At 40.7% G+C, this 15,008-nt stretch overlaps 1 protein-coding gene across 4 annotated transcripts in view; it reads left to right on the top strand.

Annotated features, from left to right (window-relative positions):
• The window catches only part of LOC134207616 (uncharacterized), a 238,131-nt gene extending 225,768 nt beyond the window's left edge, over positions 1-12,363 (top strand). For all 4 annotated transcript variants that reach the window (XM_062683337.1, XM_062683340.1, XM_062683336.1 and 1 more), the window contains exons 4-6: positions 10,971-11,036; positions 11,099-11,367; positions 11,437-12,363. In XM_062683337.1, coding sequence (XP_062539321.1) covers positions 10,971-11,036; positions 11,099-11,272 — 240 coding nt within the window. In that variant the 3' untranslated portion in view covers positions 11,273-11,367; positions 11,437-12,363. The remainder of the gene's footprint in view (positions 1-10,970; positions 11,037-11,098; positions 11,368-11,436) is intronic.
• Positions 12,364-15,008: the final 2,645 nt, after the last annotated feature.

Genomic DNA, 15,008 nt, shown 5'->3' with positions numbered 1-15,008 from the left:
ACCTCCGTCGGCCTTCGCAACCTAGCGGCTACTTAATGAGCTAGAGATTCCCAAATTGGACGCATAATTGAATTACTCACAATCCAATCCAAGCCAATACTTCCACATTGTATAGTACACGTTCACATGTTCGTCAGAAATTGGAACGAATCGTCCAAAAATATTCCGAAAACATTCACATTGGAGTTTGTAACAAATTGTTTTGAAAATTAAAAACAAAACTGTGTTGGGATTGACAATTCAGATCTGACGGACTAGTTCTTGTTTTATTCTGAGACTTGGTTTGGCTTCGGAACAAAAAATCTTCGAATCTCCAGTCATTATATCGAATTTCAATCAATTTACATACAAATGTAGGTACATACATGAATGTGTTTTTTATTTGCAAAGCACAAAACGCTTTGGGTGGTTCTAAATTCATATTTTTTGTTATTATAAACATTGGTTTGCTACCTGACCGGTCAATCTAATTAGGTATATATCCAAAACAATGTACCCATTGGATCGGGTGCAATTACCTGTTACGAAACCATGAAGTGTTCTTCGGCTTCCGAGAAGGTGTACTAGGAATACAAAGTGGAAAACTTTAAAATTCGTTTGGCGCATTCGCCATGCAAAGCAAGCTCAAACATTTCCAGCAATTGTCATTCGATTCGTTCCTTCTTCTCCGATCCCAAGCGACGAAATGCTTTAAAGCAACGATCCAACGGACCTGAGCTGAGGGGCAACCAGCAGCGAGCGATCGTAATTTCACTTTTCACGCGTCTAACGGCGGGTCGCTCGCAGTCGGAAGTCCCCCTATCTCAGATCGGTGGAAAAAAGTGAAAACTTTCCGCCGACGACGACGGTCGCGGTCGTCCCAACCGAAATGATTCAATTTGTAAAACAACTCCAATGTTTAATTCATGTGTGCTTTGGTGGTTGGTCCGGGAAAGCCGAACGCGCCGCCACAACATGAAGTACGATTTACCTTCGCCCGTTCCCGCTCTTCTTGGAGTCATGTGTGTGCTTTTGGTGCGGCCACCTGCTGAAGATGTAAATCATAGTTAAGTAGGCATTTCGAGTGGAACTGAACTAATCAGCGCAAAGGCCGGTTGATAGCGGACGAGATCAGTTTGCTTCGATTGGTGTGTAACAAGTTTCCAATTGGGACTAAACAATCTACGAAATAGAATTGTCAGATGCAATTTGAAATTGATCGCACTTTAAAAACTATCTTCCATCGCTTGCACCAGCAATAAGCCGTACGAAAAATGTAAATTACCGTAGAGTGGGATTTCACCATTTATAATTGATGGTCGCACAGGGTCTATTGCAAGAAGCAGCTTTGTACACAGCTTCATGGAATTATTGCAAACTTAGATTTTGGGATTTTGTATGATTTATGGCTGATGGCAATCAACAGATCGTCGTGATAATCGTTTGATCATAATAAATTATGGTGGGTCAATTTGAACCAACTCGATCGTTACTGTTTCGGGCTTTTCATGAATAAAAGTATTACTTAATGCGCTCCACATTTGATTTCATCTAGATTTAATTCAGTTATACCTTCATTATAACATAGCCTATTGCATTTGAACGGAATTAGAAGACGTAAACCTTGTGTAACTGGCATTTGAATAAGAAACAATCAATCGAAAAAAGAAAAGCTTTCACGCTTCCAGATTCCACGCCGATGATATGCTGAAACTGATCACACTGTTTGCCTGTTGGATAAGACAAAACTGATTCTAATCACATGAACTGAAATGGATGACAACCTAATAGTGAATGAGTTGTGCAGACGATGAAAAACCAATGAACTATAAAAACAAACACCGAACATTGAAAGTCGATTAGATGCGAACAGTTGATCTGAACCAGTTTAAACTGACTTCAGTACCCCTCTATCATGGCCACCACCGTTTTCGATGAGTGAATGACCGTAATCGTAATTAATGTAAATCGATAATCTGCCATCGCGATTGGGAGGAAGGGGATTTTGCAATAAAGAAATAAAGGTATGAGCAATATATAAATACAAAATTTCCCTAAATAATGCAATAAGTCCATAAACAATGAAAACATTTCCACAAAACAAGAATGAATTAGTAGGTAGGTACTTTTGAAAGCAAAAATTGCAATTATGGAAAAAAAACCCACAAAGAAATCAAAATTTTACATTGAAAAACATCAAAATTTCCATAAATAAAGCAATATTATCAATAAACAATTACAAAATTTTCCACAAAATAAATATTTTTTTCTACATTAAATTAAAAACTTTCTACAAAATAAACAGCAATAATCTTCTTCTTCTTCTTCTTATATACATAAAAATGAATTTCTGTCTGTCTGACCCTTATAGACTCGGAAACTACTGAACCGATCGACGTAAAATTTTGTATGTACAGTTTTTTAAGGCCAGGGAAGGTTCTTAAGATGGTTCGAGACTCCTTTGGAAAAGGGGGCTCCCATACAAATGAAGCACCAATTTCTTCATAATTCGAGAATTGATCAAGCAAATAGAACCAAATCTGGCATGTGCAAGTTTTGGAAGCGAAGATATGTTTTTGTGGTGGTTCGAAACCCCTCTCCCTTCTGGAAAGGGGAGTTCCCATATAAATGTAGCATAAGTATTAGAGTGGGGCGTCATGGTCATTTTTTCAAATCAATGATTTTTCGAAGCCATTCTGGGTTCTGAACAACTGTGCAGAATTTGGTACCGATTGGTTGCTTCCTCGCTTTCCGCATTGCGTTTAAAGTTTGTATGGAAATTAGTATGGGAGAACGTATATTTTTGCATTTCTACTACTAGAGGTTTCAGTTCATCGTAAACCAAGTGGCACATTACGTTAAAGTATAACCCAAAGGATGCCGAAAAACTTTGCTGAAGAAGGCATGTTGCTGGAACGTCCACGAAAACAGTTATAACGCTTGCTAAATGCTAAAGATTGAGTGTTCAAACCATATGCAAAAAATCATTTATTCTGCCAGCACTGCCGAACTACGTGGAGCAATAATTTAACTTAGAGTTATTTCAAAATTATTGATTTTATAGGACTTTGGAGCTAATGGGAGATATTCGGAATGATTTCACGAAGTAAAAATACCGACTAGAAGGAAAATGGGTTTTGCCCTCTGACAATTACAGGTTGTCCGGTAGTGCTGGCAGAAACATTGATTTCTTGCATATGGTTTAAACAATCAATTTTCGAAACGTAATAACATTTTTTGTAGACCTTCCAGCTGCGTACCTTCTTTGGCAAAGTCTTTCGGCATCTTCCAGGCTATATGCTAACGTATTGAGTCACGTGATTGATGATAAATTGAAGCCGCTAAGAGCAAAAATGTAAAAAAGAACGTTTTCCCATACTAATCTCCATGTAAACTTAAAACGCGATGCGGCATGCGAGGTCGCAACCAATCGAGCCCATATTTTGCACAGTTGATTGGGGTCCCAAAATGATTCAGAAAAATCTTGATCTCACTTGATCGGACGAAGTTTTCGTTTTCCCATACAACTGCGCCCACTCTAATAAGTATATGTATAACTCGAGAACTAATCAGAGAATAAATCAGTTTTAGGCGAAACGAAGTTGCTTATTACTTATACCGTGATTTCTGTATTGGCAAATTCCTATTTTTTATTGAAAATTTATAATTTTTTTATGTACATTTTATTTGGCTGCCCCCAAATACTGACAAGGATTTGCTTTCAAATTTTTGATTTGTTGATTTGTTTTCGATGACTAAAATCGCCGAAAAAATAAACAAACCATTTATATAAGAATTCACGGTGACCAAAAGCGGTGTTTCAAATTCAGACCAAATTGTGATAAGGATTTTATTCCAAGAATTTGATCTGAAATATTTGGATTTGTTTTATAGTGTTATTTGTTTTCATAGTGTTATATATCAATCGACTCAGCTCGACGAATTGAGGTGATGTCTGTATGTGTGTATGTGTGTATGCATGTGTGTGTACAAAAAAATGTGAGACACACTTTTTTACACTTAGCCTTATCCGATTTGCTTGCAACAGGTTGCGGAGTTAGTGCAAACATTTTTTTTTCAAAATCGAAATATTTTTTTTTTCAAAAACTGCTGCGATGCATTCAAATGAACGCAAATAAATGTTAATTGATGGAAATAACTGAATCTATCTTCGTAAAGTGCAATTTTGACCTCTCTTATGTGCTTTTCTTGATACTCTTATGTGTTTTTTTTGATTTAGAATACACTAGAAAAGCACCATCACCGCTAGGTGGATTATTCATTTTTTTTTTATTCAGATGGCGATTTCAAATCCTGACTAAGACTAGCTTTAAATCGCGACTAGATTTTTTTTTTCAATCTTGAAGAGAGGTTTCTCAATCCTGGCATAGGCAGGATTTGGAAAAAATCTTTGGCAGGATTTGGAAAAAATCCTTGGTAGGATAAGAAACAAATCCTCGGCAGGATTTGGAACAAATCCTTGGCAGAATTTGGAACAAATCGTCGGCATGATTTGGTACAAATCCTCGGCAAAATTTGGAATAAATCCTCGCCAAAATTTGGAAGAATTGCTCCAAATCCATGGATTTGATCCTAATCCTACCAAGGATATGATCCAAATTCTGTCTCAAATATGCTCCAAATCATGCCGAGGATTTGATCCTAATCCTACTAAGAATTTGATCCAAACCCTGCTGAGGAATTGTTCCAAACCTTGTTGGAATTTGTTCCAAATCCTGTCTAGGAATTGATTCAAAACCTGTCGAGGATTTGTTTTGAATCATGCCGAGGATTTGTTCGAAATCCTGCCGAGGACTTATTCTAAATTATGCCGAGGATTTGTTATTGATTCAAATCCTGCCGAGGATTCATTCCAAATCCTGCCGAGGGTTTGTTTCGAAATACTGCCGAGGATTTATTTCTAAATTCTGCCGAAGGGTTTGCTCCATAACCTGCCAAAGATATAACGAGAATTCACTCCTAATTCTGCCGAAGGTTTTTTCCAAATCTTTCTGAGGATTTGATTTTAATCTAAATCCTGCCGAGGATTTGAACCAAATCCTGCCGAAGATTTGATCCAAACCTTGCCAAGGATTTGTTCGAAATTTTGCCGAGGATTTGTTCCAAATTCTGCCTAGGATTTGTTCCAAAGCATGCCGAAGATTTGCTTCAAATCTTGCCGAGGGTTTGTTTCAAATCATGCCGAGGATTGGTTTGAAATTCTGCCAAGGATACGTTCGAAATGCAGCCAAGGATTTGTTCCAAAACCTGCCGAGGATTTGTTCAAAAACCAGCTGAGAATTAGTTCTAAATCTTGCCGAGGATTAGTTCCAAATCCTACCAATGATTTATTCTAAATTCTGCTGAAGATTTGTTTCAAATACTTTCGAGGATTTGCTCCACATCCTGGCAAAGATTATATGAGGATTCGATCAAAATCCTGCGAGGATTTGCTCCAAATTTTTCTAAGGATTTGATCGAAATCTTGCCGAAGATTTGTTGCAAATCCTGCCGAGGATTTAATGCAAATGCAGCCGAGGATTTGTTGCAAATCCTGCCGAGGATTTGTTGCAAATCCTGCCGAGGATTTGTTCCAAATCCTGTCGAGGATTTGTTCCAAATCATGCCGAGGATTTGTTCCAATTCTTACCAAGGATTTTTTCCAAATCCTGGCAAAGATTTTTTCCAAATCCTGCCAAGGATTTGTTCCAAATACTGCCAAGAATGTGTTCCAAATCCTGCCAAGCAAATGTTCCAAATCCAGCCGAAGATTTGTTTCAAATCATGCCAAGGTTTTGTTCGAACCTCTGCCGAGGATTTGATCAAAATCCTGCCGAGGATTTGCTTAAAATCCTGCCAAGGATTTCTTTCAGCTCCTGCCGCGTATTTGTTCCAAATTTCGTCGAGAATTTGTTCCAAATCTTGCCAAAGATTTGTACCAAATCATGCCGAGAATTTGTTGCAAATCCTGCCGAGAATTCGTTCCAAATCCTGCCGAGGATTTGTTCCAAATCATGCCGAGAATTTGTTCCAAATCCTGCCGAGGATTTGCTCCAAATTCTGCCGAGGATTTGTTCCAAATCCTGCCGAGGATTTGCTCCAAATCCTGCCGAAGATTTGGTCCAAATCCAGCCGAGGATTTGGTCCAAGTCCTGTTGAGGATTTGTTCAAAAACCAGCTGAGGATTTGATCCAAATCTTGCCAAGGATTTGTTCGGAATTCCGCCAAGGGTTTGGTCCAAATTCTGCCGACGATTTGTTCCAGATCCTGCCGAGGGTTTGTTCAAAAACCTGCTGAGTTGTTCCATATCTTGCCGAGGATTAGTTCCAAATCATGCCGAGGATTTGTTCCAAATCATGCCGAGGATTTGTTCCAAATCATGCCGAGGATTTGTTCCTAATTTTGCTGAAGATTTGATCAAAATGTTGCGAAGAATTTGTTGCAAATTCTGCCGAGGATTTGTTTCAAATTTTTCCGAGGATTTATTCCAAATCTTGCTGAGGATTTGTTCCAAATCCTGCCGACGATTGGTTCCAAATCCTGCCGAGGATTGGTTCCAAATCCTGCCGAGGATTTTTTCCAAATCCTGCCGAAGATTTGTTTCATATCATGCCAAGGATTTTTTCTAAATCCTGAAAAGGATTTTTTCTAAATCCTGCCAAGGATTTTTTCCGAAAACTGGCAAAGATTTTTTCCAAATCCTGTCCAAATCCTGTTGAGTGTTCAAAAACCAGCTGAGGATTTGTTCCAAATCTCGGCGAGGATTTGATCCAAATCTTGCCAAGGATTTGTTCGGAATTCTGCCAGGGATTTGGTTCAAATTCTGCCGACGATTTGTTCCAAATCCTGCCGAGGATTTGTTCAAAAACCTGCTGAGGATTTTTTCCATATCTTGCCGAGGATTATTTCCAAATCATGCCGAGGATTTGTTCCAAATCATGCCGAGGATTTGTTCCAGATCCTGCCGATGATTTGCTCCATATCCTGGCAAAGATTATATTAGGATTCGATCCAAATCCTGCCGAGGATTTGTTCCAAATTTTGCTGAGGATTTGATCCAAATGTTGCCGAGGATTTGTTGCAAATCCTGCCGAGGATTTGTTGCAAATTTTTGCGAGGATTTGTTGAAAATCCAGCCGAGAGTTTGTTGCAAATCCTGCTGATTTGTTCCAAATCCTGCCGAGGATTTGTTTCAATTTTTTCCGAGGATTTATTCCAAATCTTGCTGAGGATTTGTTCAAAATCCTGCCGAGGATTGGTCCCAAATCCTGCCGAAGATTGATTCCAAATCCTACCGAGGATTTTTTCCATTCCTGCCGAGGATTTGTTTCATATCCTGCCAAGGATTTTTTCTAAATCCTGCCAAGGATTTGTTCCAAATACTGCCAAGAATGTGTTCCAAATCCTGCCAAGCAATTGTTCCAAATTCTGCCAAAAATTTGTTTCAAATCATTCCAAAGTTTTGTTCGAACTTCTGCCGAGGATTTGATCAAAATCCTGCCTAAATCCTGCCGAGGATTTGTTTCAAATTCTGCTGCTCATTTGATCCAAATCATGCCGAAGATTTGTTTTAAATCTTGGCGAGGATTTGTTCTAAATCCTGCCGAGGGTTTGTTTCAAATAATGCCGAGGATTGGTTCAAAATTCTGCCAAGGATTCGTTCGAAATCCTGCCGAGGATTCGTTCGAAATCCTGTCGAGGATTTGTTCGAAATCCTCCCGAGGATCGGTTCCAAATCCTGCCGAAGATTTGTTCCAAAACCTGCTGAGGTTTTGTTCAAAAACCAGCTGAGGATTTGTTCCAAATCTTGCCGGGTATTTGATCCAAATCTTGCCAAGGATTTGTTCCGGATTCTGCCAAGGATTTGTTCCAAACACTGCCAAAGATTTATTCCAAATTCTGCCGAGGATTTTTTCAAAAACCTGCTGAGGATTTGTTTCATATCTTGCCGAGGATTATTTTCAAATCATGCCGAGGATTTGATCCAAATTTTGCTGAGGATTTGATCGAAATCTTGCTGAAGATTTGTTGCGAATGCTGCCGAGGATTTCTTGCAAATCCTGCCGAGGATTTGTTCCAAATCCTGCCGAGGATTTGTTCCAAATCCTGCTGAGGATTTGTTCCAAATCATGCTGAGGATTTGTTTCAAATCCTGCCGAGGTTTTGTTTCATATCCTGCCAAGGATTTTGTCTAAATCCTGTCAAATATTTTTTCCAAAACCTGCCAAGAATTTGTTCCAAAACCTGCCAAGAATTTGTTCCAAAACCTGCCAAGAATTTGTTCCAAATCCTGCCAATAATTTATTCCAAATCCTGCCAAGCAGTTGTTCCAAATCCTGCGAAGGATTTGCTTCAAATCATGCCAAGGTTTTGTTCGAACATCTGCCAAGGATTTGATCAAAATCCTGCCGAAGATTTGTTTAAAATCCTGCCAAGGATTTGTTTCAACTCCTGCCGCGTATTTGTTCCAAATTTCGCCAAGGATTTTTTCTAAATCTTGCCGAAGATTTGTACCAAATCTTGCCGAGGATTTGTTGCAAATCCTGCCGAGGATTTGTTCCAAATTCTGACGAGGATTTGTACCAAATCCTGCCGAGGATTTGTTCCAAATCCTTCCGAGGATTTGCTTCAACTCCTGCCGATGATTTGTTCCAAATTCTGCCAAGGATTTGCTCCACATCCTGCCGAAGATTTGACGAGGATTCGATTCAAATCCTGCAGAGTGTTTGTTCCAAATTCTTCTGAGAATTTGTTTTTAATCTAAATTCTGCCGAGGATTCGAACCAAACCTGCTGAAGATTTGATCCCAATCTTGCCGAGGATTTGATCCAAATCCTGCCGAGGGTTTGTTCCAAATCGTGCAGAGGATTTGTTTTTAATCTAAATCTTGTTGAGTATACAAACCAAATCCTGCCAAAGATTTGATTCAAATCTTGCCGTGGATTTGTTCCAAACCATGTCAAGGTTCTGCCGAGGATTTGTTCGGAATCCTGCCTTGGATTCATTCGGAACCTTGCCGAGGATTTGTTCGAAATGGTGTCGAGGATTTGTTCGAAATGGTGCCGAGGATTTGTTCTTAATTCTGCCACAGGTTTGTTGCAAATCTTGCCGACGATTTCTTCCAAACTTTGCCGAAGATTTGTTTCAAATCCTGCTGAAATTTAGTCCTAGTTCCGACGAGGATTTGTTGAAAATGAAAATTAAGTTCCATATTCTTCCGAGGATCCTGAAAAGAATGATTTCCAATCCTGATGGTGATTTGCTCCAAATTCGTTTAAACAGTTACGATGATTTTTACATAATTTCGGCAACGTATTGTTTGTAGTTTCATCAATGATTTTTTCTACAAATTGTGACGGAGATTTATTTTAAATCAAATACGAAATCTTAGGAAATATTTGCTTGAAATCCAGGAAAGAGTTTGTTACGAATGTCCTAAATCGCAGTGGTGGTGTGGATAATCCATTATTGCGCAGTCATCCTTTTAAATCCAATTATCTTCCAGGTGAGTTGTGATCCAGATATCAGTTGGTTCTAGGGGCCCCAAACACGCTCCGACATGTTGTACTTTGACTCCGCTCCCAGAAAATTTGGTTCAGTCGTAATCTGTCAATAGGAAAGTTGTACTGTCCAACAGTTGTACAACTCTCACACCGACGCTCCGACTTTACTCCGACCGCACCAAATATCCTTGGATGCATGCACAGCATGAGCAGGGAACAGATGTTGAAATATTACGACCACTTCACAGCAGAAGCGGCAACTGGAGTTTGGCACCACATCGATCTTTTCTTGATAGTATAGCGGACCCCCTTGTATAAAATCATGTTAATAACCGATTTTACAATGTTTTAATACAGACCTGGGGCCTAATTGTGCATTTCCTTTCGACAGTTCTTTCGTATGACAGTTTGCATGGTTTACTCGTTTCGAATCGAGATGCGCAATGCCACCCCTGTTGGATGTATAATATCTTGCAGCACTGTGTGCACTGTTTCGTGTGGAGTCCTTTGCTTGCACCCGGAAGATGTCCAGCCGCCATTATCATGGGAAACAAGAGCAAACCAACTATTTTTGTAACCATTTGAACAAAGTCACAAGGTTACACCAGCCGGCACCCTTCAGGAGCTAGGGGCTAAAGATTCTGGACAAAAGGCTTGGGATCGCTCTATGGGGTCCATTTTTTTTCTTCATGTACAAGAAATATAAATGGAACGCCATGCCAATCGTTTACCCTATCTCCGTTTTTGTCGATAATTTCTCTGACAGCCGGATTCTAACTCTATGCAATTTCTCGAATTAGGACATGATTTTGGACTATTCCGGAAAGTTTAATTCGTAGAAATATTGTGTAGACAAATGAGACACCAAACACTGCACGAATCGTTTTGAACCGTTAGTAATCATAGGCTGAATTCATGTTGCCGCCAGTTGGGTGTAATAAATTATATTTATCAAAGCAGAAAACTTGACATCCGAAACGGGAAGCCAATTACGCGATCGTCTCTAAGAACTGGTTTACAGTGGCGATTGGTTCAAACGAACAATTTGCCTTGATACTCATTAGCGCAGTTTGTTAGTTTTTCTTTTATTTTTAGAAATGGGAAAAGTTATAACTGGTTGTACGCATTTAAAGCATGGCAGTTTTTGTGAGCCTCTCTGATGATGACTGCATAGTAACAAATTATTAATCGTAGCAGGGTGACTGCTATCGGGGCCACGCCTTTTAGTTAATAACATATTTTTCATACTGATGCTTGATGCTGATTGGCAAGCCACTTGCAGAAACAAACCACAGTAGATGATAGAAACTTATTTGTAGAACTTGTAAAAAGGAGTGTCTTTACTTGACGAGTTAAAACTATTTCAAATATATGAAAAAATGAATTTTAAAATTTAATAAACCATTAACCTTCCGTGATTCGCACCCTTGTAAAAAGTACAACAATTATATTTCACCTCAACATTTTTACATTTTTGTTTGATTTCAGGATGCCGACTGCATCGAACGGCTAAACGAAAGTGGCGAACTGCGAAAGATGCTGAAACCCTACAAAGTATCCTTTTCAATCTTTTTAGGTCCATTCTCGTCGGAGAGTAACCATTTTGTCTTTTCCAGTGCCTGGAATCGTCCTTCACGTGCAAAACCTGCGGTGGCTACCGGCTGCTTCCCTGCCCGTCCTGCGGCGGCTCGAAGAAATCCATCCACCGGAATCATTTTACGGCGGAGTTCATTGCTCTCAAGTGCATGAACTGCGACGAAGTGGGCCTGGTCAAGTGTCACAACTGTTGACGATGCTGTACGTCCGGCCGGAGGAAAGTCCTAGCTTTTTTTTATTTTTTTAGGGAGTTGTGTTTGCGAGATGATTCGGATGCTTCTGTGAAATGGTGAGAGATAGTACACACCCGCAACCGGGGCCACAATTAGGAGCATTATACAAGTTCTGACATTTTTAGGTGGGGTCGCTTAGCATAAACGGAATGAGGCCTACCGCGCGCCTGAGACTTGTGAGTGAAAGGAAACGAACCCAGTCGATCGATGTCGTGGGGGCAGACTTGGAAAGTTGGAAAAACTTGCAATACTAGCTTTTAATTAAATCTACAATAGTTAGGAGTTGTGATACAAACAAAAAGAAAACGTTCTTCGGTTTCCAACTGAAGTAAATTGTGCATGTATTAGATTTTACACATACATAAACACTGACTTGTCGCTTAAGAGTATACTCGATACGCATTCCAATTTGCTCACAATATTTCAAATATACCTACCTATTAATACGAAGAAAATGAAAAAGCTAAGCATTTTTGTTAAGTTTTGTTATAACGTTTACATAGTTTATGGTACTACTGTCTTCTGTTAGATCCAACTCTAGAAAGTTAAAATCCATTTATTTATGCATTCTCCTGTTCGTAAATCTTTTACTAACATAACCCCCGTTGCTATTATGATATAATTTAGATGTAGAATACCTAGATTTAGAAAAATCAAACAAGATTCAACGAAAGATCGCACTGTAATGACTCTATTTTGATTTAAGGCATTTCGTGTCAACTAAAACAGTGCCTGAAAGGATCGACTAAAATGTAAATACATGTGAACGAAATAAATAATTTTAATATCATAAAATGAACTGAAACTACTACCAGATGGTGGATTGTTCGTTGCTCAAAATAGGAGATGGTAAGTGCGGAATAATCGGTCTAGTAGATTTAGGAAAACCACAGCCACAGATACACACGTTCTAATGACGGCTTCTGGCGTGCTTTTTATATGCGTGTGAGCGAATGAGTTAGCTGCTTGCTCGATTTTTATCGTTATGTGGTTGATACGTAAAAATAAACTGTTAAATAGTTTAGCGGAATTAGATGTCGGTATTATGCAAGGATCGGAACTACTGAATATGATGAACGAAAAGAAAGCCTTCATTCTCCGGCACAGATACCGAAGGATAGGTGAGCTCGTTCCTAATGCAGTGCTGGAGAAAACATATACAACTAGTATTAAATTAACATACAAATTCCTTCAAAACATTTATGTTCAAAGAGTCAAATACTTACCTACCTGATACTTGATGGGCTACAGCTCCTCGATGAACTTACGTTGAATGGAGGAACTTCCACCACTGGACTCAATCCTGGCCCAATCGCTTCCAGTCCCCCTGAACGTTTAACGCCCTCAGGTCCTCTTCTACTGCAAAAACACATATTGGTCATAATAAGATAAATGACATCACACAAACATGTTTTTGTTGACAAGCGGCATTTAGCGTTGGACACAAGGGGGCAGACTTACCGATTTTTCGATAGTCCTACCGATTTTTGACTCACCTATCGATTCACAGACGAAAGATCGAACTACAGACCACATATTTTTCAAAATTCCTATCGAGAACTACCGATTTTCAACTGGCCAAATAAAAGCAAGGTCAAGATAGTAATCTTTCTCATAAACAATTTGAAACATTTTAATTAATTCTCAGTCAATTTATTATCAGAATAGTTGAATCTCCAGTGTGAGATCAAAAATATGTCTTAATTTTGTCTTATCTGTTATGATAACATTAAGCATCAAATCCATCATCGTCGAGTAATCGAGTTACGTTGTGGATTATCAGGCGCGAATACTCAGCATTGCTACGGGATTTTCACTATGAAAAACCACCCATAAAACGATTATTCTGTGATCACGTGATCACTATCGCGAAAGTGTACACTGGCAAAATGAAGTTTTGGTGACATCTGCGTTGCAGATAGGTGATGAATAATGAACAATTCCATGATTACTGATTACCGATGAGAAGTGAGAAACAACAAGTTTCTTGAAAGGAGACTTCCGAGCCTCTTGAAAGGAGGCTTCCGAGCCTCTTGAAAGGAGGCTTCCGAGCCTCTTGAAAGGAGGCTTCCGAGCCTCTTGAAAGGAGGCTTCCGAGCCTCTTGAAAGGAGGCTTACGAGCCTCTTGAAAGGAGGCTTCCGAGCCTCTTGAAAGGAGGCTTCCGAGCCTCTTGAAAGGAGGCTTCGAGCCTCTTGAAAGGAGGCTTCCGAGCCTCTTGAAAGGAGGCTTCCGAGCCTCTTGAAAGGAGGCTTCCGAGCCTCTTGAAAGGAGGCTTCCGAGCCTCTTGAAAGGAGGCTTCCGAGCCTCTTGAAAGGAGGCTTCCGAGCCTCTTGAAAGGAGGCTTCCGAGCCTCTTGAAAGGAGGCTTCCGAGCCTCTTGAAAGGAGGCTTCCGGGCCTCTTGAAAGGAGGCTTTAGAGCCTCTTGAAAGGAGGCTTCCGAGCCTCTTGAAAGGAGGCTTCCGAGCCTCTTGAAAGGAGGCTTCCGAGCCTCTTGAAAGGAGGCTTCCGAGCCTCTTGAAAGGAGGCTTCTGAGGCCTCTTGAAGGAGGCTTCCAGGCCTCTTGAAAGGAGGCTCTGAGCCTCTTGAAAGGAGGCTTCTGAGCCTCTTGAAAGGAGGCTTCTGAGCCTCTTGAAAGGAGGCCTCCGACCCTCTTGAAAGGAGGCTTCTGAGCCTCTTGAAAGGAGGCTTCCAGGCCTCTTGAAAGGAGGCTTGAGCCTCTTGAAAGGAGGCTCTGAGCCTCTTGAAAGGAGGCTTCCAGCCTCTTGAAAGGAGGCTCTGAGCCTCTTGAAAGGAGGCTTCCGAGCCTCTTGAAGGAGGCTTCTGAGCCTCTTGATAGGAGGCTTCTGAGTCTCTTGAAAGGAGGCTTCTGAGCCTCTTGAAAGGAGGCTTCCGAGCCTCTTGAAAGGAGGCTTCTGAGCCTCTTGAAAGGAGGCTTCCAGGCCTCTTGAAAGGAGGCTGGAGCCTTTTGAAAGGAGGTTTCTGAGCATCTTGAAAGTATGCTTCCGAGCATCTTTGAAGGAGGCTTCCGAGCTCCTTGAAAGGAGGCTTCCGAGCCTCTTGAAAGAGAGGCCTCTTGAAGGAGCCTCTTGAAAGGGCTTCCGAGCCTCTTGAAAGGAGGCTTGAGCCTCTTGAAAGGAGGCTTCTGAGCCTCTTGAAAGGAGGCTTCTGAGCCTCTTGAAAGGAGGCTTCCGAGCCTCTTGAAAGGAGGCTTCCGGGCCTCTTGAAAGGAGGCTTCCGAGCCTCTTGAAAGGAGGCTTCCGAGCCTCTTGAAAGGAGGCTTCCGAGCCTCTTGAAAGGAGGCTTCCGAGCCTCTTGAAAGGAGGCTTCCAAGCCTCTTGAAAGGAGGCTTCCGAGCCTCTTCAAAGTAGGCTTCCGAGCCTCTTGAAAGGAGGCTTCCTTCTATTCGACCGGATGACTTTCGGTCAGATGGGTTTCGGCCAAATGTTCTTTTTGGCCTTAACCCCTTCCCTGGTCATTTGGTCGAAACCCATTGGCTGAATGCCACTAGGCCGAACAAACCATGGGTTTCAGCATCTGGCCGAAAAGGTCGAAAAGGTATCACTTCTCGCTGTTAAAAGTGAGAAGCGTGAAGTGAGTAGTGATACGTCTTACTACTCACTTCGCGCTCCTCATTTAGCTAGAAGTGATAAAAGAAAAGGGCCTAATGACCCTTTCGGCTTAATGAATCTTTCGGTC

The sequence above is a fragment of the Armigeres subalbatus genome, chromosome 1 (assembly GCF_024139115.2).
Source record: "Armigeres subalbatus isolate Guangzhou_Male chromosome 1, GZ_Asu_2, whole genome shotgun sequence".
NCBI classification, from domain to species: Eukaryota; Metazoa; Arthropoda; class Insecta; order Diptera; family Culicidae; genus Armigeres; species Armigeres subalbatus.
The sequence above is the reverse complement of the archived record's forward strand: the minus strand, read 5'-3'. Positions and strand labels throughout refer to the sequence as shown.